This window comes from Parambassis ranga, chromosome 4 (genome assembly GCF_900634625.1).
Source record: "Parambassis ranga chromosome 4, fParRan2.1, whole genome shotgun sequence".
Lineage (NCBI taxonomy): Eukaryota > Metazoa > Chordata > Actinopteri > Ambassidae > Parambassis > Parambassis ranga.
The window spans coordinates 5,649,849-5,671,876 of record NC_041025.1 but is presented as its reverse complement, the minus strand read 5'-3'; the positions used below and the strand labels follow the sequence as shown (position 1 = coordinate 5,671,876).

General features: G+C 42.0%; 2 protein-coding genes across 5 annotated transcripts in view; one reads left to right on the top strand and one right to left on the bottom strand.

The window, feature by feature from the left end:
- Positions 1-19,352, top strand: part of LOC114434917 (cyclin-dependent kinase-like 5) — a 31,372-nt gene extending 12,020 nt beyond the window's left edge. For 2 of the 4 annotated variants that reach the window (XM_028404372.1, XM_028404373.1), the window contains exons 4-19: positions 5,615-5,660; positions 5,783-5,919; positions 6,004-6,124; positions 6,720-6,779; positions 8,730-8,820; positions 8,943-9,132; positions 10,468-10,548; positions 11,415-11,581; positions 11,731-12,772; positions 13,200-13,301; positions 13,698-13,803; positions 14,472-14,595; positions 14,853-14,958; positions 15,188-15,310; positions 16,428-16,595; positions 16,678-19,352. In XM_028404372.1, the coding sequence (XP_028260173.1) occupies positions 5,615-5,660; positions 5,783-5,919; positions 6,004-6,124; positions 6,720-6,779; positions 8,730-8,820; positions 8,943-9,132; positions 10,468-10,548; positions 11,415-11,581; positions 11,731-12,772; positions 13,200-13,301; positions 13,698-13,803; positions 14,472-14,595; positions 14,853-14,958; positions 15,188-15,310; positions 16,428-16,595; positions 16,678-17,037 (3,024 nt within the window). In that variant the 3' untranslated portion in view covers positions 17,038-19,352. The remainder of the gene's footprint in view (positions 1-5,614; positions 5,661-5,782; positions 5,920-6,003; positions 6,125-6,719; positions 6,780-8,729; positions 8,821-8,942; positions 9,133-10,467; positions 10,549-11,414; positions 11,582-11,730; positions 12,773-13,199; positions 13,302-13,697; positions 13,804-14,471; positions 14,596-14,852; positions 14,959-15,187; positions 15,311-16,427; positions 16,596-16,677) is intronic. The other 2 variants (XM_028404375.1, XM_028404376.1) reach the window with 2 other exon arrangements.
- A 324-nt stretch (positions 19,353-19,676) lies between these two features.
- Positions 19,677-21,959, bottom strand: LOC114434965 (retinoschisin-like). Its single transcript, XM_028404444.1, has 6 exons — positions 21,905-21,959; positions 21,529-21,554; positions 21,232-21,445; positions 20,345-20,486; positions 20,055-20,250; positions 19,677-19,829 (listed from the first exon to the last, which is right to left on the bottom strand). The coding sequence occupies exons 1-6, from the start codon at positions 21,957-21,959 to the stop codon at positions 19,677-19,679; spliced, it is 786 nt and encodes a 261-aa protein (XP_028260245.1).
- Positions 21,960-22,028: the final 69 nt, after the last annotated feature.

Here is a 22,028-nt window from a genome sequence, read left to right as displayed (position 1 = left end):
ACGCTGACATGAGTCATCCTATTATTAGCAACTGAGCAAGAACATATGTGGCACATGCCAAAAGCAGTCTACAGGCACGGTGCCTGCTTCTTATGGTGAACGCTCCTGGCAGCTCCACCATGGCGTGGGGTTGCATTTTCCTGGCATGGTACAGGTTCAGAGAAACCCTGAGGGCCAAGGAGAGATGCCAGCATTCTCAGTGAACATGTTCAGCCAATGGTGAAACAGTATGTATGATGCAGTCAGTGCCATTTTTTTAGAATGATAACAGCCAGTATGAAAGCCTGGCATTCCTGCAGGTGTTTTGAGGTATTTTGGTTGGATCTTCAGGCAGCAGTTCCTGTTGCCTTTTCTCTCATGGTGCATCGTTCTTAGCGTTAGACTCATGTGCCAACCTAGCATGCGCCTCTGCTACCAATTAAGCCTGTGAATAGAGCACACATATAAAATTTTAATCAAATTTGTATCACACTGGGGTAACATGGTTTCTGCTCTCTGACTTTAAATTTTTAAATAAAGATTAAACATGTTCCCAGAAATAACAGAAGACTCTTTGTTGGCTTAATATACCCTACCTCCTTCTTTTTCATTTCTGCTTATGCACATTCGATACTGCCAGCTGTAGTAAACACGAAGACGAAGCCTCTGTGCCGAGCAGTCCACACAAAATATTAGTTAGTCTATATGTGTATTGTAAAATTTAAGTTGGTTAGCTTTGCACAAAGAACAGAAATGGTGTTAAACGGCTGGCCTGACCATAAAAAGACAAAGAATATGGGTCTATCGGTATGAGATAACTGCTGGTAACAGCAGCATGTTAATATCATTAATGATAAGCCTGTTAGAACAATAAACATCATATGACATGGATCTGGGACTGTGTAGGGAAATAAAACCTGCATTGGTTAAATGTCATCAGTATTGTATTTATACACACAAATCAGAAAACCTATTAACTAACATTAATATTAACCATTATGACCCGCTTATCTCAGCACTAAGAACAAGAAGTGACCTGAAATGATTAATGCCATTATAAAGCAACGTTTGGAAACATAGTGCAAATGTAAAAAAATAAATAAATAATAAGCAAACGTGTTGCAGCATGACTCACTGTAAAGAAAACACCAGGTGTGATGTGTATACATTAAACAGTTTAACGTACAAAGTATTTTAAGATCAAGTCATGAATAATAAGGTGAAAATAAAAAAAGACTAATCTGCTGGAAATGGTTCTTTAATGTTTGCATTGCTTTTTTCCTCAGACTTTGAGTTGTTAATGGACCAAAATAGTGTATTGACTTTTGTGTTTTAAGAGCTGCCATGTAGCATCAAGTGAGTCACCATCGCTCTGCAGTCATCTGTTGTTTGTCCTATCTTGATCATAAATGTTCCCTTTGGATTATCTTTTATTTTGCTTTTCATCAGCTTCATTTGTTACAGTGCATTACGTGAGCAACTTTTTTCCACAGATAATAGAGATGATGTGGTCTGCTTAAATTGAATTCTTCCCAAATAAAGTGTGTGGCTGTCAATATCATCCAGTTTTATTTAGACGAGAAAAAAAAAAAAACGTCTGCCGCCCCTCTTTGAAGGGAACAGTTATTTTTGCACCCAGTGAACAGAAACTGGGACATGAGAGGAAAAAAGGACTTTCACATAGCGTTAAATGGGTCACCTTGAGTGGAGCAGTTGCCTATGTGGTCCTATCAGGAGCCAGAGACAGAGAGATGTAGAGGGGACACGCGTTTCCTGTCTGAATGTTAAAGTCGTCATTGTCCCCTGATAGATGGAGGCTATTTCAATTCTGAATCTGAAGCATTGTTGAACGCAGACTGTCAGGCCCTGCCCACTTGTTGATGCAGACTGTGTGTGTGTGTGCTGTGTCTTATCTAGTATGTGAGGTTTTTTTTCAAGGTCTTTCCGGTACTCAGATAACTACATTACAATGCTGCAACCTCATTTAACATACAGTTTGGTAGAACTAATCCTTCACGTTATTCCCCAGGTTCACCTAAGTTATTCAATTATTTATCACCTGCCATTGCATATTGCATACTACCAGCTCGCTTTATTGTGCAGCTTGGATCCATATCAAGGAAAATGCAGGACTGATGTTGCAGATTGTGATGCAGATGGAGGAATTAATTACTGTTTCTGGCTTTCCTGGTGTGAGATGGTGTGTACAGAATGCTTTGTTCGTCCTTCCTGCTGTCTTGGTGCCTTATATTTGGCACCTGTTTTGGTAAGAAAATAATTATTGTGTAACATCAGCATAGTATGAAAGAGTAAGTAAATATGACACCTCATGGTACATGTTAAACTCATTAACAGTAGTGTACATGTACTATCACTGGGACCAGTTTTTTTGTCCTTTGTCCTCCACTCACTGTTTGACGTCAGGTGTGTCTTCTGGGTCTTGTGTGACTATCATGTTGAACAGTCCTCTGCATTACCTTAAGTGCTGGTTCAGCTAACTGCTGCTGAGAGGGACTCAGTGGCCCAGAAGAAGAGCACTCATTACAGGGCCTGCTCTTTATATGTATCAAGGCCAATGCAGAGGGAAAGTTCAAGCTGCAGCCTAAACACTTCCCTCATTGTGTGCTCTATTTTAGGTAATTTTCCTGCTACCATTTTGTTGCCTTTGCACTTTATCATCCCTGAGGACAACAGAGCTGTGATCAACAAATCTCTGCATGTTTGATCTCCTTGTTTGGACAGTGTAAATAGAGATATTACATAAGGATAAACTTGATCTGTACATTTTGGCTTCAAAATCAATACCCTTAACACCAGGGTGATCAGTGCAGTTTGCTAAGCTTAATTATGCAAACAAATATGACAGCTTGATGCACCAAGTAACACCACAGAGTCATTACTGCATCCCACACTGACTAATTGTGCTTTGGAAAAACACAGGAGATAACTGTTTTAATCAAGATTATAATCGATGAACAACTTCATAATTAATTCCATGTCTGCCTTCATTTCCAGTGGGTGGGATCTAAATAGTCTTAAAACTGCTGTGTTTCAAACAGAAAAATAATCACACAGTATGAGATTTAATCACAACTTAATAGACAGAAGACATTTTCACAACGCTGTGCATCGCTAACTGTTATTGTGCCGCACTTTATATTTTATATATTCTACGTCAGATTCACACCCTGTTGTTTTGGATTTTGTGTCTGATTTTAAAAGGTACCAGCGCTCTTTTTTTAACATATGTGTTTAACCTGAGCTTCTGAGGTTGTATGAGAGGAACAGTGTCTTCACTGTAATTACATAAGAATGTACCCAGCTTTGTTTCACTGCCACATAAAGCAGCCTCACAGTCCATCGCCACATGGGAATTCCAAACAGGCTTAAAATAAAATGTTACACAAAAAGCAGAGCACCTGGTGTTCTGCACTGATCTACCAACAGCATTAGCATCCACTCCTATAAAACTTCTCTGACTGTCACAGTCTGCTCTCGACTGGCTGCAAAAAATGAGAGCTCTGTGTGAACATGGTTTATTATCCATATTTACAGGATCAGTCTGACTGCACTGAATTGTAAAGTGTGCACTTGGAGCAGAAATAACTGGAAGTGACTTAGATGACTGATGTAATTTGCTGTGAATTGGAGCAAAGAAACAGGTTACAGTGGGTCTCTGAAGTTTTGAATGCACTAGTTGGAAAGTTTTGGTACATTTTCTGAGTGCTCTTTGTGAAGACTCACTTCTGAGACTTTCATGTCATGTGTTCTGTGTGGGCCCTCTGCAGCAGTGAGTGTGTTCACTGGCATGCTGTTGTGTCCATTTAAAAAAACAGAAACAAAAGTGGATTGTTAACAACCTACCTGTTAATGTAGGTTTTTTTATTGGAGCCACAGTGGAAGAGAGGTGAGACAAGCATGCATGTGAAGTAAACAGGCCCCTCCAAGCATCGTTTTGCTTGTCTTTCTAATAAAACCACCAAGATGCAAGAAATTAGCACACATATGAAAAGAGTGATGTAAACACATAGTATGTGTGTGTTGTATGTTGGTAAAGAAACAGAAACTTGTGTACTGTAAAAAATGTGAATGTATTTATTTTCATCCTCAGTAAAACTGGGGTAGACTGCTACGACTGTAATGACTAAATTTCCAGGCTGAAGTTTTGCTGAAGGTCATCTCAGTTGAATACATCCAGATATTTGTTTGAACAACTCATAAACAATGTCAGAAAAGAATTCAAGTGGGTTTTACTTGAAAGCAGAATGTGTCCTTTATCATGTTAAACATGAGCATAACTGCATCAGCATCTTAGCTAAACTGCTCATTTACATTCAGACTCACACATTATTATTCCTTCTTAAATGTAGTTAGGTAAGCAGGCAGATCATACCGGGCTGTATCATAATACAGTCAGAGCAGTGACTGTATTGTGTCAGTGTTGTCATACTGCTGTCATCATACTGTCCTGCAGGCACTAGCAACACTTACATTCACTTGTAAGCATTATTTCCTGCACATATGTATACTACTTTACTGCATTAGTGAACAGTGGTCAGACATAAAACAGGTTATTTCGTCTATACACTGCTACTCGCCATGTCCCTTCACTCAGGCATTATGTGTATGAAAGTAGAGGAGTGCGAATGAAGCTGACCAGGCTGTTAGTCATCTTATATCCTTTGTGGAGGGAGGAGGGCTCATTGTTCAGTGTGATACATGTTGGAGTGATGCGATGCTGCCTTCGGCTTTCTGAGGGGTGGGTGGGGGGGGAACTGGAGCAGAGCTCTGAGCCATAGGCAGAAATACCAGGCCTAACTAGGACATGTCGAGAAACGGGGCTAGCGATGGTCTCTCACAGAGAACTTCATAAAGGGATGATGAGATGGGTCTCTGCAGAAGCGTTTTGTTTCACTAATACAGAAAGTGACAAGAATTTAACAGGTGCATTGTTTGTGTTTTATACAACACTGAATCATACACATGATTTTTGAATACAACTGAGTCTTGTGAAGTGTTCCATTTAAAACACCACTAATAATTATTGTCAATAATAATTCCTCATCAGATGAATCTGCTTGGAATGGCCAGTTCATTTACTTTCAGCTTGATTCTTTTACTGGAAGAAAAAAGATTAGACAACAGTCTGACAAAGATTACACACTACTGAAGTGATCAAGTACAGATACACACTACAGTATTATCCTGCCAGAGAGACAGCAGCATGTGGTTTGATGTGGAAGCAGATGCAAAGTTGTGGCACAGCCAGTTGTTGTATTCTCAGTAATACTTCGTGTTGAGAAAATTATATCTAAAGCTAAAGGTCAAGCAAGTTGGAATGAGAAAATATTGGGCAGACGATTGTCTAATTTCCAACAAAAACTGGAGGTGAAATTGTAGCTGTGATGAGTAGTTTCGTGAGCTCACATTAGCCTTAAGGACTAAGACGTTTACTGTTGTTTTGCAGCTACTGATAAATAATAATTAGTACTGAACATCCATACTGTTCGTGTGCTGTCTGTGCTTTTATAGCATATGGAACTACACACCTAATATCTTTCAGCCATCTTTGTTATGTTGTTATGTTGTGGAGTGGGATTGATGATTGACGATCCACTCTGTGTTTTTATTGCAGGACACAAATGAAATTGTGGCCATTAAGAAATTCAAGGACAGTGAGGGTAAGAGCGCTCTGGTCTCCTCATCAGAGAACACTTGAATTTTTTTTCCCTTCTATATTTGTTGGCCTGCATTCCAAATTTACCACTACATGGTAGATCCTCTGTGTTTCTCCTCTGTGCAGAAAATGAAGAGGTTAAAGAAACAACGCTACGGGAGCTTAAGATGCTCCGCACCCTCAAACAGGAGAATATCGTTGAGTTGAAAGAGGCCTTCCGCAGAAGAGGAAAGCTTTACCTTGTCTTTGAGTATGTGGAGAAGGTAAGATTCGTTTCTTTCATGATGCTCATTTTACCGGGCCTGGTGTCACTGTATTTTTTCTGTTTGTTTGTTTTCTCTTTCCAGAATATGCTGGAACTCCTTGAGGAGTTACCCAATGGTGTGCCAACTGAGAAAGCACGCAGCTACATCTTCCAGTTAATCAAAGCAATTCACTGGTGCCATAAGCATGACATTGTTCACCGAGGTAAGTTTTTTCTTTACGGTTAGAACACATGATCAAAAACAATGAAAAAGAGTTGCAGTGTTAGTGTAGCAGAGAGATGGCCCTCTCATCCAGAAGAGGCTCATGCTACGTCCACGGCATCCACCATCTGCACTTACATTTTAAAGCAACTACAGAGGCAGTGCTGTACCTTTTACAGTGGTAAATTAACAGATATTACTATAGTGTGATGATTTCTCTATAAGAGTGTTTAAAAGGTTTTCTGATGCTTTACAATCAGCCATCCTATTGTTCACATGAAGAGCTGTTGGTGAATCAGTGGCAGCAGAGCAGGAAACCAGATGGCCCATGTGAGCTTCTGGCACGATGAGAGCAACAGAGCAGGCATCCAAATGGCCTGTAGTATAACCGGGCACACATATGACAGTGTTATTGAGGGGTTTGGGTTTTTTACAATCTGTGCATTCTTGCAGACAGAGTTTCCTCAGACCTCTGTTCAGTTTTTTTTTTTATGGTAAATCATCCAAATAGCTTCTGAATGAGACAGCTGAACATGGTGATGTAACAATGATGTCCCCACGCCAGCTTACTCCCCATCTGTGTTCTTCCTCCTCAGACATAAAGCCAGAAAACCTTCTCATCAGCTCCGATGATGTCCTCAAGTTATGCGACTTCGGTGAGCACCTCTATCAAAGTTCTAAGAACAGGGGCCAAACAGCCAAAGCTGTGATGTAATTTGTAGTATTTTCAACTGAGGCTATATTTGGCTGGAACCAGTGCTTCAGGAGTGCAGCAGGCAGGCTTCCTCCGTTATCTAAAACTCTGTGTGCAGCCCTCTCTGCTGCTCCTCAGGCTGCTGCTGTGCATTCCTTTCTCATCTCAATTAATGAAACGTGTTGGGAAACAAGAGACTAATCATGCTTTGATTCAGTCTGCCGGCGCCACAACAAAACCAGGGGAAACGTAAAACATGGTGTAACCGACATCCTGCAGGCAATCTGGAGTGAGAGACTGTAGACCTGCTGTTTGCTCTGTGTCAGCCAAAGGCACTGAGAGAACAGACATAGGCCAAACAGACTCTGCTGTGAAGGTTTACATTTGGGACTGTGTGGTACTGCACAGTCACTTTCATTGTGTGTTGCTTTGATTGTGCTCAATCAACAAACAGCTTTCAGGAATGACCGAAAAACTCTATAGCTGTAGCTCAGCGAACTGAATGAGAAAGATTTATTGTGTACAAATTTTTAAATGTGCATTGGCGTCCTAGACCCCGTCGTGAAGACCACGTCCGAAATGAGGGAGGAAACGCAGGAAGAGAGACCGCTGATCAGAAAACCCCCCTCCCCGGGGTCTAGACCTGGTGGTGGTGGAGAGCTGGAGGGCAGGAGATAGGAGGTCTGAACTGGTGTGGGCCTGGTGATGCTTGAGGTGGAGGAGGGTTGCCGGGTTCGATCAGAAGACAGCTGGAGAGGAGATGGAGACTTTTAAATTTCGTGCTAAGCTGTGATTGGTCAGGAGAGGGGCAGAAGGTGACAGCTGATTGGTGAGGGAGGTGCTTTCTATTAAGCACCTGACTAAGAGAGTGGAAGAGAGGGGGAGCAGCGGAGTGAGGGACAGAGGGAGAGAGATTAGGAAGTGGATAGGGATAAAAGTGAATGATGAGAAACAGAGTCTTCCTGATTGAACTTATGCTGAGAGCTACATTTGTGTATTTCAGCATTCAGAAAATTTGGAAAACACAAGTTTTGATAGATAAAAATATTACCTGCACATATGTTCTAACCAGTGGGTCAATTGATAAACAATATCCAGGAATAAACAGGTAATACACTGATTCATTCTTTTGAAGATGTATTTAGTTGATCACTGCAAACACAGCACACAGCACACTACACACATTTGGAACCAAAGCTGAATTGTGCAAGTAAGTGTGAGACTATTTTATTTGGCCGAGTCCAGGGACTTCTTTTACACTTTTGTTTTGATTAAGCAAAAGATATAACGTGATAAATTGTGTGCTTAAAAGGTGCTGCACCTTTTCCTAGACTTTTTGGGTTTTCTGTTATGTTGTGAATATCTACTATTGTGAAACACCCCTACAAGACCATCATTCAACATCTCAGCTTACTGCAGGCCTCCAGCATTGCCCAATACCTATGAGCAGAGGAGGTAAGCAGAAGAGTGGCAGGAGGTCTATGCTTGACTAAAAACAAGCACTAGGCAGTTGGCTCCAGGAGCTGTGCTGTTTCTGTTTCGTTCATTGATTACCTTATTGTTTCAATCATTATAACCATAACAGACTCTATTGGTAATAAACAACAAGGAAAAGTTTGTTATGGGGTTAAAATTCTGATGCTTTCATAGTTTGATTATTACAATCTTAATGATATAAGATATAAGATAATATGTGCCAACCGATGTCCAGCTGTCATTTCACTTCTGTACATTTCTCAGAGGACTCATCGTGTCCCCTATTCCATCTCAGTTTTTACCTAACTCACACCTTTGAAGGATAATGAGTGTCCAGAGGTCCCCAGCTGAAATCATTTTTAGATTTCTCAGCATGTAGAGCATATCAAAAAGCTCCTCATTATACCACACTGTTTCCTCTGTCTTCTCCTGCCAGGTTTTGCACGTAATCTCTCTGAGGGGACTGATGCCAATTACACCGAGTATGTTGCCACTAGATGGTACCGCTCTCCAGAGCTCCTGCTTGGGTACGCTCCCTGTTTTGTTTTGTTGTTTTTTGTTTTTTTTTAGCTACTACACTGACATGTCGCTTTATTAGCTCTTCTCGTGTCTGGCCTTCATCACTGATCTTTTATATCTGTGTTCCCAGGGCTCCTTACGGGAAGGCAGTGGACATGTGGTCAGTGGGCTGCATCTTAGGGGAGCTGAGTGACGGGCAGCCTCTGTTCCCAGGAGAGAGTGAGATTGACCAGCTCTTCACCATCCAGAAAGTGTTGGGACCCCTGCCACCAGAACAGATGAAGCTCTTTTACAACAACCCCCGCTTCCACGGACTGAGGGTAACATCAGGCCGTCCTTCACACTCTTTACCCCAGCCCTCACTCCACTGACCCATCCCTGCAGGTCGCCCTTATTACTGCTTCTCTTCCATCACTCTGATCTTCTCTGTGTTCTACTTTCTCTTTCTTCCTCCTCCTCTTCCCTTATTTATTTTCTCTCCCCGCTATGTCTCTACATTCTCTGCTTGTTGTTTTTTTTCTGGCTGAGTTTGCTGTGCCGTGACTGATCGGATCACAGTGAGTCATCGTGTATCATGTTTCCTGAATGCACTGTGAAGGAAGGCTGTGATAAGTCTTATGTGGCAGGCTGGTGGTGCAGCGGACCTGGGTCGCCCGTTAGGATATGATTATCTTGGGGTATGGGAAAGATCCCTGCATTATGATAATACCTTTGTTTTGTTTTTTAATACTGGACCCTGGATGTTTGTATGACATTTCATCTGAGTATCTACTATTCTTAGTCATTTAAAGAAAAAAAAATCCATATTTGAGACTGCACTGATCTGTTGTCTATTCTCACAGTCAAGTTAAGCATAAAGAATCATGTTTGATGGAAACATGCAGACTGCTTTTATTCAAATAAGTCAGTCCAGCAAGAAACCACACAACACTTGTGAGTGAGCACAGGATGTTTGATGGTTGTTTTATCACGTTGGCCACCTACGTTGTGCTTTCTGTAACACTTGGAAATGTGTAAAGAGAACAGCTTCTGGACATGTTTCACATAGAAAAATCTGTCAAATCCAATGGCTGACATAGGAAGAGTAGAGGTAGTGTTCTATGGCATTACATTGTAGAGTGTTAATAAAATATTATGCCATTACATAGAATTCCATTTAAATTTATATAAATCCATTTATATAATTTATATTTTTTTACTTTAATTCACAAAGGAGCAGCTACTTTTTTTAAATTAATAATAATAATAATAATAATAGTGAAAAATGCAGTCAGTTGAGTCTGACACCAGAAATATGACCTTAACTATGACCTTAAAGCAAATTTCAGTTTAAGAATTAGAATCTAAATTTGGAGTGTTATCATGTGGGTATTATTATTCTATCATCAATATTACATATCACAATGCCTACATCAAACATAAAGTATATTAAGGTAAAAATATTGTATGTAAGTAGTTACATTGCCTCATTATGTTAAAGTTCAGGGTAATAACACCTTATGAAATGAAATGTTTGATCACATGCACTCTCTACACCAACAGGAACAGGTGGTTGAAATTGCTGGTCTTTCTGCCACAAGTAGTGATTATTCCGACATTCCTGGAGTTGGCATTTCTGACAGGACTTTTATCCACTGTTTCTGCTAACGCTCTAGTTTCCTGCTGTGAACCACCCCCAAACCTTGGAGCGAAGGTACTTGGGAATCATCGGTGGAGGCCTGCTTGACTTGCTGAAGGTAGGGATCAAAGCCCGGGAAGAGCTAGTATGCTGGTTTTATGTTTACCTTTTCACAGTTTCATGTTATTTGTCTTCACATTGTATCAATAGGAATTCCAGTTTTCCTAAACTAGACATAATTGCATCATTATCATGGTGTTACGTCGTGACTGCATGATGCCTGTTGACTGCTTCAGCATCTCTCAGCTCATATTCTGCTTCCAGCCTGCTGTTATTGCTGTGTCTGCACTGTAAACAGGAGCTCCATGTCAAGAATGTGGGCTGTGCTTGTGCACTTGCGCTTTTCCCAACAGATAATGACTCACTGCTAACATAATGTCATCTCAGGACTGACTTCAGCAAGGACACACTTTCTTATTACTAATCAGCCTGTCTTGACTTAATGTTTGACTTTAAACTGTAATTTAACTTGTATTTTCTAATTGCATCTCAACGCTGCATGGCTTGCAAAGATTTATTGTCAGTCTTAGTATTTCTGTTGTTTTTCTGAAGAAGTGAGAAAGGTAGCTGCCACTACAAATGTTAGTTATATAAACATAAAGCTGCTCTTAGATTTCACAAAATACATGTCACAGGTTTAAGTTTGAGTGCATTCATACAGGATTCAGGCTTGGGGTGGAAAGGGTTAAAACGTATGGAGGCAGGTTATTAAACAGCAAATACCACAGATCATATTTCACGTCATTGCTGGGCTTTTTTAGTGACTGTAGGACACAATTAAATGCTGCAGCAGCAGCAGCAGCCTGACTTTTATGATAATGGCGATGAGTCATAAAAGCATGACTGTTTCAGGTTGTTTGTGAGGTCTGGGTGTTTGGGGTGTCTCAGGGACTCACAGGCTCCCTCTGTGTGTTTGTGCGATAGAACCTGCTACTGCTAAACCCGACGGAGCGATTTCTCACAGAGCAGTGCCTGAACCACCACACCTTCCAGACCCTGCGGCTGGTGGAGCGGCCCGGCCCACCCACACCTACACCTGTACGGTCCTCCAAGAGAAAACCTCACCATGGAGACAACACCACCCCCAGCAGGTCAGCTGTGAGCACTATAGATGTTTAAGCCTAACTTAATCAAAAGTCATGAATAACTGCTCCTCTATATATTCTTCAGGTTATTGTGTAAAATAAAATGGTGTGATGCTCAGCATGTTGATATTGTTTGTCTCTCTGCTTCTCTTCAGGAGCCATGGGGGAAAGAGCTCAGGAAGTCACCGCTCCAGCAGCAGAGAGTGCTCCAGCCTACCCCGACATGAAGACCTCCATCCCAGCAATGACAACTTTCTTAACGGCAACTTATCTGCAGCTGTTAATCTCAGTCCAACCCTGCATCCCAAGAACTACCAGCCGCAGATGTTCAACCACTCCACCTCCTGCAGCATGGACCTGGCCAGCAGCAACCTGCCTCACCTGCTCAGTCCTGGCGAGGCCAAGGCCAAAGGTGACTTCGAGATGAACCTGGGATCCAAAGTGTCTGATGGACCCGGAGCCAAGTACCTCAAATCCAACTTTCGTTCACAGCAGAACCGCCACTCCTTTGTGGAGGGGAAGACCAACACGCTTCAGTCAGGGGAAAAACACAGTCGACACAGCTACATGGAGTCCCACGGCTCCACGCCCTCCTCTAAGTTTGCCTACCTGAACTTATCCAAGAGCTATGGCACACTTAGTGATGCCAAGTCGGTGGGCAACTTAAATGATGTGCATCTTTATGCAGATGAGCCTACAGCTCGCTACTTTCCATCCAGCTGCCTCGACCTCACAGCTCCGAGCAGCCCAGTAGCTCGCAGACTGGACAGACTGGGACCTGGCACGGCTGGTCGAGGAAGCATACGATTAGACAGAGAGAGCAACACTCTGGACTCCTCTTACAGGCGCTCCTCTACCCGCCATAAGTCTTCAGAGGAGGCTAAATCACCAGACGCCCTTGATCCTGGGGAAGGGGGTGTTGAAAGGAGCCATGCTCACTCTCTGTCTGCCCCACATGACCCGTTGCCCTACGGTCAGGGATACACCAGCCCCTTTTCCTCCCAGCAGCGACCTCATCGGCACTCCATGTACGTCCGCAGGGATCACCAGAGGACACACGGAGCAGATGAGGGGCTGTCAGTCGGGCAGGGAATGCCCACCAGGGCCAGCAGCCTCCAGCTCTTGTCTCCACAGCTTCAGCACCGCACACTACCCCGACACTCTGGGGGTTCCTCCAGAGAAGAAGACATGAGCAGGGTCAGTCATTAGCCTACATCAAATCTATCCAATCTTAAGGAAAGCCTACAGGATCTAATCATATCAAATGCCTACACCAGGCTCATTTGGATAACTCTTCCCCTGTCTCAGTTGTCTTACAATGAAGCCAGGAATTATTCTGGTGGTGTCTTAAAATATCATGATCTGTATTTAGGTTTGCAGCCAAAGCTGACGCAGGTCTGTAATGAAATAAAAAGGCAAAAACTGCAGCTTCTTTACAAGTATAAACATTGCAGCTGCTAAGAGTGTGGCTTCCTCGTTAGGATATCATGTTAGGGTATCATGCTACCTGTATATTTATATATACTGTATATACACATATAGTATATACACTGTGTGTGTGCGCATGTATGTATGTGCTGCAGTGCTGAGCTCACTTCATGCTTCATCATGTCTCCATTAACAGAGCGAACAGGCACCCACTGAGGTCACCCACAGCAGACCCCCAATAAGGGACTCCACAAGGGACAACACCGCATCTTTTCACACACAGCGGCAAAAAAGCGAGGTCCGACATTCTGCCTGCACCCACCATTCCCCACCCACATCCCGGCTTCCGAGAGTGCGGATGTGGGTGGATACTGCTGTCATGAACCACTCTCTCTCTCTCTCTTTCTCTCTGCATCAGATGCCTTTTCATTTTCTCTGTGTGCTTTGCTTCCCTCTAATGTGACTACTTATGATAGCACAGTCAAGCTTGTCATCGCAGCACATTTCACTTTGAATCTGAAATACATTTATAGCCTCCACAGATGTTTTATTATAACGACCACTCGTAAATCAATACGCCCCCGTTTTCTTCCCTGTTCTCTCGGTTAAATGCAGGTATCACTTTAGGTAGACTGGCATGCAAAGCAGTTAGCCTCTGAGGTTTTGTATGATTAGTCCTTCTGTTATGACTCAGGTCGGCTTATATCATGACCAGCAAGCAGAAGATGGGGGCTCTTCCAAAGAGAACCGCAACATCTACAGTGAATCCATGCCTCGACGGGTGGGCAGCTTCTACAGAGGTAGGTTTAGTCAGAAGTTGTTGTTTTTTGTTTTTTTGCTGCAATGTTCAAGGTTCATATTTAATCAGACTCTCAGCAAGGATTTTATTTTCTCACAGATCATTGATAAAGAAAATGGTTTTAATCCTTTTACCCCACACAGTTCACAAAAAGCCTGAGAACTATTTAATACTATAATTAAACATGAATGTACAGCTGCGGCTTTGTGAAACACTGCCAACACTCGAATCCTCAACACACATGCAGTGATAATGTTAACAAGTTTATAATTAGCTGATAGCACCACTTGAACACATCTGTGAATTAGAGAGAGTGTGTAAGTCTTGGATATCAATTAAAAAGAGTAGGAAACCAAAGTAAATAGAAAACAAGCTGGTGCAGTGTGTCACATGATGCCACTCATTCAGTGTCAAAGGTCCCATCAGGGTAATGGTGATATGTTGATTACCACATGGGACAAAGGAATTCTACACATTATTACTTGAATGGACAAAAAGCACTGTTGAAAACTAGGCAGCCCTTAATTCATTCATTATTGTTTTCATGTTAATGTCTCAGAAAAAGATGGTGATATTTATTCTAAAATGTTTCCTGAATCACAGCCGACAAGGACATGATACATTTCTGCATAAAAGGTGAATGAACTCTTTGTTGTGTTTGTTGAGCAGTCCCTTCTCCTCGGCCAGATAACTCCTTCCATGACAGCAGGGGTCAGAGCCGGGCCTCGGGCCTGTCCGGGGACGGCAGCAGTTTGACGAATCACTCCAAGCGTCAGCCGGCATTCGACCCTTGGTAATTAAATCTATAACTGCAACTGAAAGTAGTTTAGTTTGTTTCCCCAAACAACAGGTTTCTAAGCCTAGGTTACCTTGACAGCATCACTAATTTGTGCACTGTCTGTCGCTGTTATTGAAATAATGTGATGTCAAATTGATTTTCACACTGGGCACATGACGTGGCAGCGTTAAAAAGAAATTGTCAGGTCTAATTTGGAGTTGAGAACTTTTTAGTTGGGACATCACGCTCTGTACTCTGTGGTTTATTTTCAGGACCGGCCCAGATACTGTAGTCTTGAATGCCTCTGAGCCATCCAAAGAAAAGGAGAAGCAGGGTTTCTTCAGAGCAATAAAGAAGAAAAAGAAAAAATCTCAAATGGTAAGTGATGTGTGTGTGTGTGTGTGTGGATGTGAGCCTTTTTTTTGTGGATACAGAGTTTCCTCCTATGACCTTTGTGGTCAATAACATGCTGTGTGTCTTCCTCTGCTTTTCAAAATTTAAATGATCTTCCTTGTAGGTACCCTTACTGGGGTATAAAGCCATTTGTTGTTGTTGTCATGTGCATCACGTTTACCTGTGCCACCAGTCATGTGCCTCTATATTACAGATGGAAGTCCCTGATGGAAGGCCTCCTGTCATCAAGAAATGTCTTTTCCCTCTGTTTAGCCCAAAGAATAACATAAAGCATAGCTCCTCTGTGAGAGTCCTTCCTGTAGTGTCCTCTCCCATGGTACATGCTGTTTTACACTATACTACTCACCTCCAATCTTCATGTCACCCACCTAACAGCATGCATTAACCACATTCATCAACACTGTTTTATTGTGTCATGTCAAGCCTGGTTTTCTTTGATAATTTTGTAAAGATGGTGAATTGGGTCTTAATAATGAACCAGTCAGATCCATCCAACTTCAAAACAAAGCAACAGATAGAGCTAGAGTTTTATTATGTATATGTATATGTACGAATATCAGTCGATATTATGAGTATTGGAAGTGATACTCCTCTAAATTGGTGTCCACATCAGTTGAATGGATGGATCTGATGGGTCATTTCTGTGTTCGGTCCATCTGATTCTGATCAGACAGCAAAATTTCCAGCCACAGCCATAACAGCATGTCTCTGCTTATGAGCTGAGGATGAGAGAAAGCCGTCAGGCTTTAGTTAAGTAGTTGAGATTTTAGGAGTCTTCGGCCTCCAGTCTGGTTGCTTTACTACTTCAGAGGCATGTTACTAACTTCTCTAAGTGGGCCTAAACCCCTGATTTGATTACAGAATATAGATCAGGGAGACAAGAAGGAGGTACAAAAAGGGTCACTAAATATAAGAGTGACTACATTTTGACATGTTAAAGTGAGCAGTAATGGTTCAGCATGAAACAGGTGTTTGAAAATCTTTCTTCCCTTCACATTTCTATTTATATGTGACAGTTTGTTCAGATTCTGAGGGGGGGTTACTGCTGATGACAGAGCACAAATAAACACAAGCTGGCCAAGAGAAATCAGGCAGTCAGACTCAGAGTTGGTGGGAAATGATGTGTGATAGAGGAGAGTAGATGGTTTGAAAATATTAAACACTAAAAAACATTCTCATTCTCAGATCAGCAAAGGCTTTAGATGCATGCATGTTTTTTACTAATCAAGAGAAAAACAAAAACTTACATGAATGATATTTTGGCATATGTAAAGGATGACATGAAATACACAGATCTGAACCACAGCAGAAAGCATGTCAGCATGTTCTGTGTGTTTCCTGTTGTCCTTCACATTTTGCAGACTTTTTCAGATATTAGTCAATATCAGCAGGTTTGCAGTTGTTGAATCATTCCTACCTGTTCTGTGTGACAGGTTCCCACTGAAGGGGTGGATACAGTCATCCAGAAGTCTGCAAGGTCCTCAGGTCACCAGAGCAGTCGCCACAGGTCTCGTGACAAAAGCAGAGACAGGGACCAAGAGCGAGACCGGGACAGAGACAAAGACTGGCCCCCTGAGAAACTGTCTGATTCACACTCTCCAGTGAGTCTCAGAGAGGATAAGGAAGTGTTTAGTCTGCAGAAGTATGTATGTATATGTGTGTAATGTTCCCTGTGTCTTTCAGAGTCAGCCACTGAAGTCACTGCGCAAGCTACTGCACCTTACGTCCTCGTCCTCCAACCAGACCGCGCCCTCTGACATGCGCTACCAGCCGCTGCCTAATTCAGCCTCTGCTCAAGGTGGTTTCACTGAAAGCAGGGGTCACTCAGGGGTTAGCACACCCCAGCTCAAAAGCCGACAGTCAGCATACCCTCTGCCTGGACAGCTTGAGTCCGGCTGGCACACAACCGCCCTGGGCCGCCCTGAAGGCAACCCTTACCCAGAGCAAATGAGCATCAAGGGAGGTCAGAACGGGCACGGCTTCGGACGCCCGTCCAGATCTCGTATGCCAAACCTCAATGACCTGAAAGAGACGGCTCTGTGATCTCGAACATCCTGACAGCTCTCACACCCACTTCTCCCTCTGTTGCTCCTTGTGTAAGAGTACACCTGCTATACACACTCACACACTCACAGACACAAATACCAAACCTTCAGTTTTAAACACTGCTTGCAAACAGGCCAAAAGCCTTTTTATGTCTTAATTTTTTTAAAGCTTCCATGTTTGATAGACTTTATATTATTACATATGTAATTCTGATCATAATTTGTATTATAAAGTAAATATCTTACAGATTAAACATGTATAAATGGATAGATACAGTGTAGATTTTAAGTGTAAGTATTTTTTGTTTTTATTAAATATAAAAATATAGTACATAGAATTTCCTTAAGACTAATCTAAGGTGTTCTACACAGATTTTATCAGTTGTTACAATAGAGATCGGTAATGTCAGTAACTTGTGTTCATCTCACCCAGGGTTGTAACTGTCTAGCCTTTGGATGTGCTCTGTCATACTGGTTGCAGATGCTCAGATGTGCAACTATGAGTCAATGCAGTGGTGTTGTTGAAGGATAACAGTAGAATGTGCAGTTTTGATGAGCTGGCATTGACATTGATTAGATCCGGTTGCTCTTTTTAAGATACTTAAGTTTGTACGTCTTTATGCGGTCAGCCATTTTAGACACTATGGTGCCATAAACAGAAATCCTAACCTACAATGCCCTCTGGGGGAGAGAATGAAGCACTGCATTTGCTCACTGAGATTAACATGCACTAACTTGTAGGAAGAGACTTTTCATGCGCAATATGTGTAAAAGATCATTTTCATATTGTAAGCCAATATTGTACAATGAAAACTTCAGTCATTTCAAATAGAGCAAACCGCTATAATTGTTAAAAATCAGCAACAAATATTAACTATCTATGTAAAAGTGTTATAACACACCCTTATGGATCAATTATATTGTAGTTACACCTTAATAGTTTGCACTGCTTTGAGAAAATTTCAGTGATCCAGTTAATGGCAAGGGACACCTGAAGCTGAAAGGATGTAGTTCTCTCTGATACTTCCCTCACTACAGGATTTAAAGAAGTCTACTATTGTTTTTTGTTTACTTGAAGATTTCTCATAAGCAACTTCCAAGTGGTTCTTCTAGTCTAATCAGTTTAAAAAATGTTCATCCAAAACCCTATAAACTCTAACTGTTGGAAAAATGTTGGTTATTATGGATTTTTCTCTGAATAGCTGTAAGAAGGTTTTTTTTCCAGCAGCTAGAACACAGAAGCCATTCTGGGTGCACTGAGCAATGGCTCCCAACTTTTTCAGTTTTTTATCTCCCATTCGCCTCTTTAGCATCACACCTGCCCAGTGCTATATACACTATTACATTCATTTAGTGTTGATATTCGGGTCATTCATTTGAGATATTTCCTCATCTGTTAGTTTTAGTTGACTGCTGGTTGTTTTAGCTGTTTCATTTTCACATGTTTACCTGTAACTGCTTTTAATAGTTTCATGTAGCCTTTCGCCTGTTTGTGTCTTACTCTCATATCTCCTGTTTTCTTATTTATTTTGCGTTAATCATTAGCTAAATAGTTAAAAACATAAACATTTTTGATCCCCAATGACGTAAATCAAAAAGTTAGTTCAGATTACCTGAGCTACGTTCCTGGTTGGGAGTCATTGTGCTGTGTTTTGAACTGATAGCACATGCTTGGGATGAGCTGTTGAGAAATCTTGAGGAATGAAAACCCTTTGAGGGCAGAGTCTGTGCTGTAATATAGTTTTCAGTTGGAACTACTGTGCCATGAGAGTAGCTTGGCAGAAATAAATCCTAACCTTTTTAATGTTGCACTTTGAAGAGATTGTGTGGCTCAGCAATATTGTTCTGTAAATTCCTCCTCATGTTCATCCTGTGAACGGTGTGTGAAGACTGAAACACGGAGGCCGCCGGCTCCCGCAGTGACACACTGAGTCCGGACATGACCGTATCGTATTGTGTGTCGTGCATCTGTAAAGACTGTGCACACTCTGTACTTGACACAATACATTCCTCTCTCTGGGTTTTTTTGTTTCTGCTGAAGGAGCACTGTGTATTATATTAATACTGACGTGTGACTACCTGTTTGGAAATATTTATAACAGAAGATGTTTATCAGCTGTTTAAATGAAATCAAGTATTAAGTTTGTGCTTTTATTACAGACACAAATTAGTAGCATAGTCAGTGTTTATCTGCTTTTTTTTCAACAGAGCATTTACATGAGAACATAAACCCAAAAATGAATGCTTAACAATTTTAGAATATTCATGTTTACATATGTAACAGTAAATCTCAAATAAAACAATCCAATTTGATTTGACTGTATCTGATTTTATTTCTCTTAGTCAGTAAGCTATCAACTCTTTTAGAGTGGATCAATGAGTTTCGAGCTGGAATCCCTCATATGTATGTCCTACTTCATCTGAACATATTAACACAATGACAAAGACTGATACATTGTGTATGGAATGACTGCTGCAGAGTCATTGATCACTTTGAGCCTCACCGAAAGGAAGACAGATATGTTTTAAGGAGAGAAGGTCATATCATAGATCTTTCTGTACTGCACTAATGTTCCCTTTTTGGCAAGTGGCAGGTTGGCAAGGGAAGGATGGACGGTGAGGCAGCCAGAGAACACTTCAGGTACACTTTTTCATGCACATCAGCAGCTCCATCCTCAAGGCGATGCGGGTGTGCCAGCCCAGAGGCAGCAGGCGGATGTAACGAGCCACAATAGGAGGGCGCAGCAGGTTCTGCACTGTGGAGGAACGATCAGAGTTCCCATAGAAGACCTCAAGACAGGAAGAAACAAGCACGTCAACATACAGAAGTTTTTTTAGGTATGCCATATTCACTCAGGAGTACAAATAATCAGGAAAATCTTGTAAAATACAATATAACAAATTCATAAAAAGCCTTTACATTTTTTTTTCATGGAGGACATGGAGAAAAATGATTCTAAATAGAGAGATATCTTGATCAAGCTTTGAGGCATCACACATTAAGAGACAACCTACCCTGTTGTTTCCTGTCTGGTCTTTGTAATAGATCCAGTTGAGAGTCTCCACAGTGCGATACTGGATGCTGTACTTAGTAATCCACTCATCAGCGTCACAGCGGCCTTGAGTGAGGATGCCAGACACCACACCCACCTGCTTCAGGTCGATCTGGATCCACTGGTACTGGTCGTTGAACTTGGACAACCATGCACACCTAACAAAAATAAAAAGCTGTAATTTTCTCTGCAGAGGGCACGATGAGGGATGTGATATGCACTGGAGAGGAGAGGGTGATCGTTATTACTCACCCAAAGCCTTGGTTGTTAAGGCGAGCCTTGTTGGGTATCCAGGAGGAGTACCAGCCTGTATACTGGTCCTGACTGGAGCAGCTGATCTGGTCTGAAGTCGCAGATCCAGATTCAAAGCCCAGGGCTCTGTGATAGGGACATTCTGGGGATGACAAATAGACATTACTGAGCTTAACCTAAGGTTTGAGCAATGTTCACTCTCTTATACACACCATTTGTTGGTTTTATTTCATTTACGCAGGTACAAATAGAAGTGAAATGGATAACAAACAGATACGCTCTGTACTGCATGAATGACACTTGAATGTAGAGCGTCCTGCAGCTCTCTGATCTGGCTTACAGTGAGATTTGACACGCAAAAGGCTCACGTGACGGAGCAGAAGACGACGATCGAGGCATCATCTAATGTGCATTTCCTTGCCCAGTATCCTGCTGTTGTGTGAAGGGCACCCCCCATTTTGGGATTCCTAATCTGCTCATCACATTCCTGCACAGGTAATGGGATTATCTCAGCAGCATTTGCTGGTCATGTCCCCTTATTCACGGTTTCTTAACCCCAAAGTGAAAGTGTTTCCATGTTGATGCCTTTTTTCATATTACAGTGAGATGTCTGTGGTACCTGGTGATTGCACACCGTTGCACAGATACTCAGCCAAGTTTAAGGTGAGTGCATGTGAGGACACAGGCAGCTACCATCAGCTGTGTGATCCATCACACTGTCTCTGTGTGCCCACAGACACTGATAGAATCCACAGGATACCACTGCCTATCATTAATCTTCATATGTGTGACATTCCCCAGCATTGTCCTTCATGTAAAGTGCATTCCCCTTATGACTCTCTTTCAAGTGAAACATACAGGGAGTCCAGGTCAGGTGGAGTCCTCACCTGGCATGCAGGTCAGTGGGTGACCCTGAGGTGTTGGCAGTGAGGTTGGTGGAACAGCTGCGATGACAGCAGGGCTTAGTGTAGGTGATTCAGCAGATTCACAGTCACAGGTGCAGGCTTTGACGTTCCGCGTCCATGTCTCGATCACCTGCTGGTCCTCCTCCTGCAGCTCCTCCTCCTGCACAGCCTCCTCCTCCTGCACAGCCTCCTCCTCCTAATGAATGCAAGATTAAATCCAAGGTTGGTCTTAGAATCAGGTCAAATCACATTTCAAACTTATTTTAAGTGCTGTCTTACCTCCTGTGTGTGAACAGTGATCAGGGCTACAGCGCATAAATAGATGCATGCAATGCAAAAGCAGATGTTCGAATAAAATCATATTTCACAGAAAAAAGAAAACATTAAAGAATAAAATACACCAACTCCCACAAAAGTGAAGTTATAATGCAGAAGCATTAAATTCACATCTCCTAATATTATCCATGATTTATGAATCAAATATGTGACCAGAGGAAGCCTGCATCCTCACTTTAGTACTAAAGAAAGCCTTTCAGGACAATAACACACTCTGAATTACTTACTGGCCTGTCATAAAGATAACATTGAGAATATTCCGAACCTTTAAATCAGGTTCGGTTGATAAGATCCCTCATGCAGGCACATAGTCACTTACCCTGAGTCAGAAGCAGGAGGAAGAGCACAGCAACACGGCGAGCAGTGACCTCCATCTTCCTCTTCTGCTGTGCTGGAATGAGATGCGTGTGATACCCAACACTACAGGATCGGATTACTGTAAT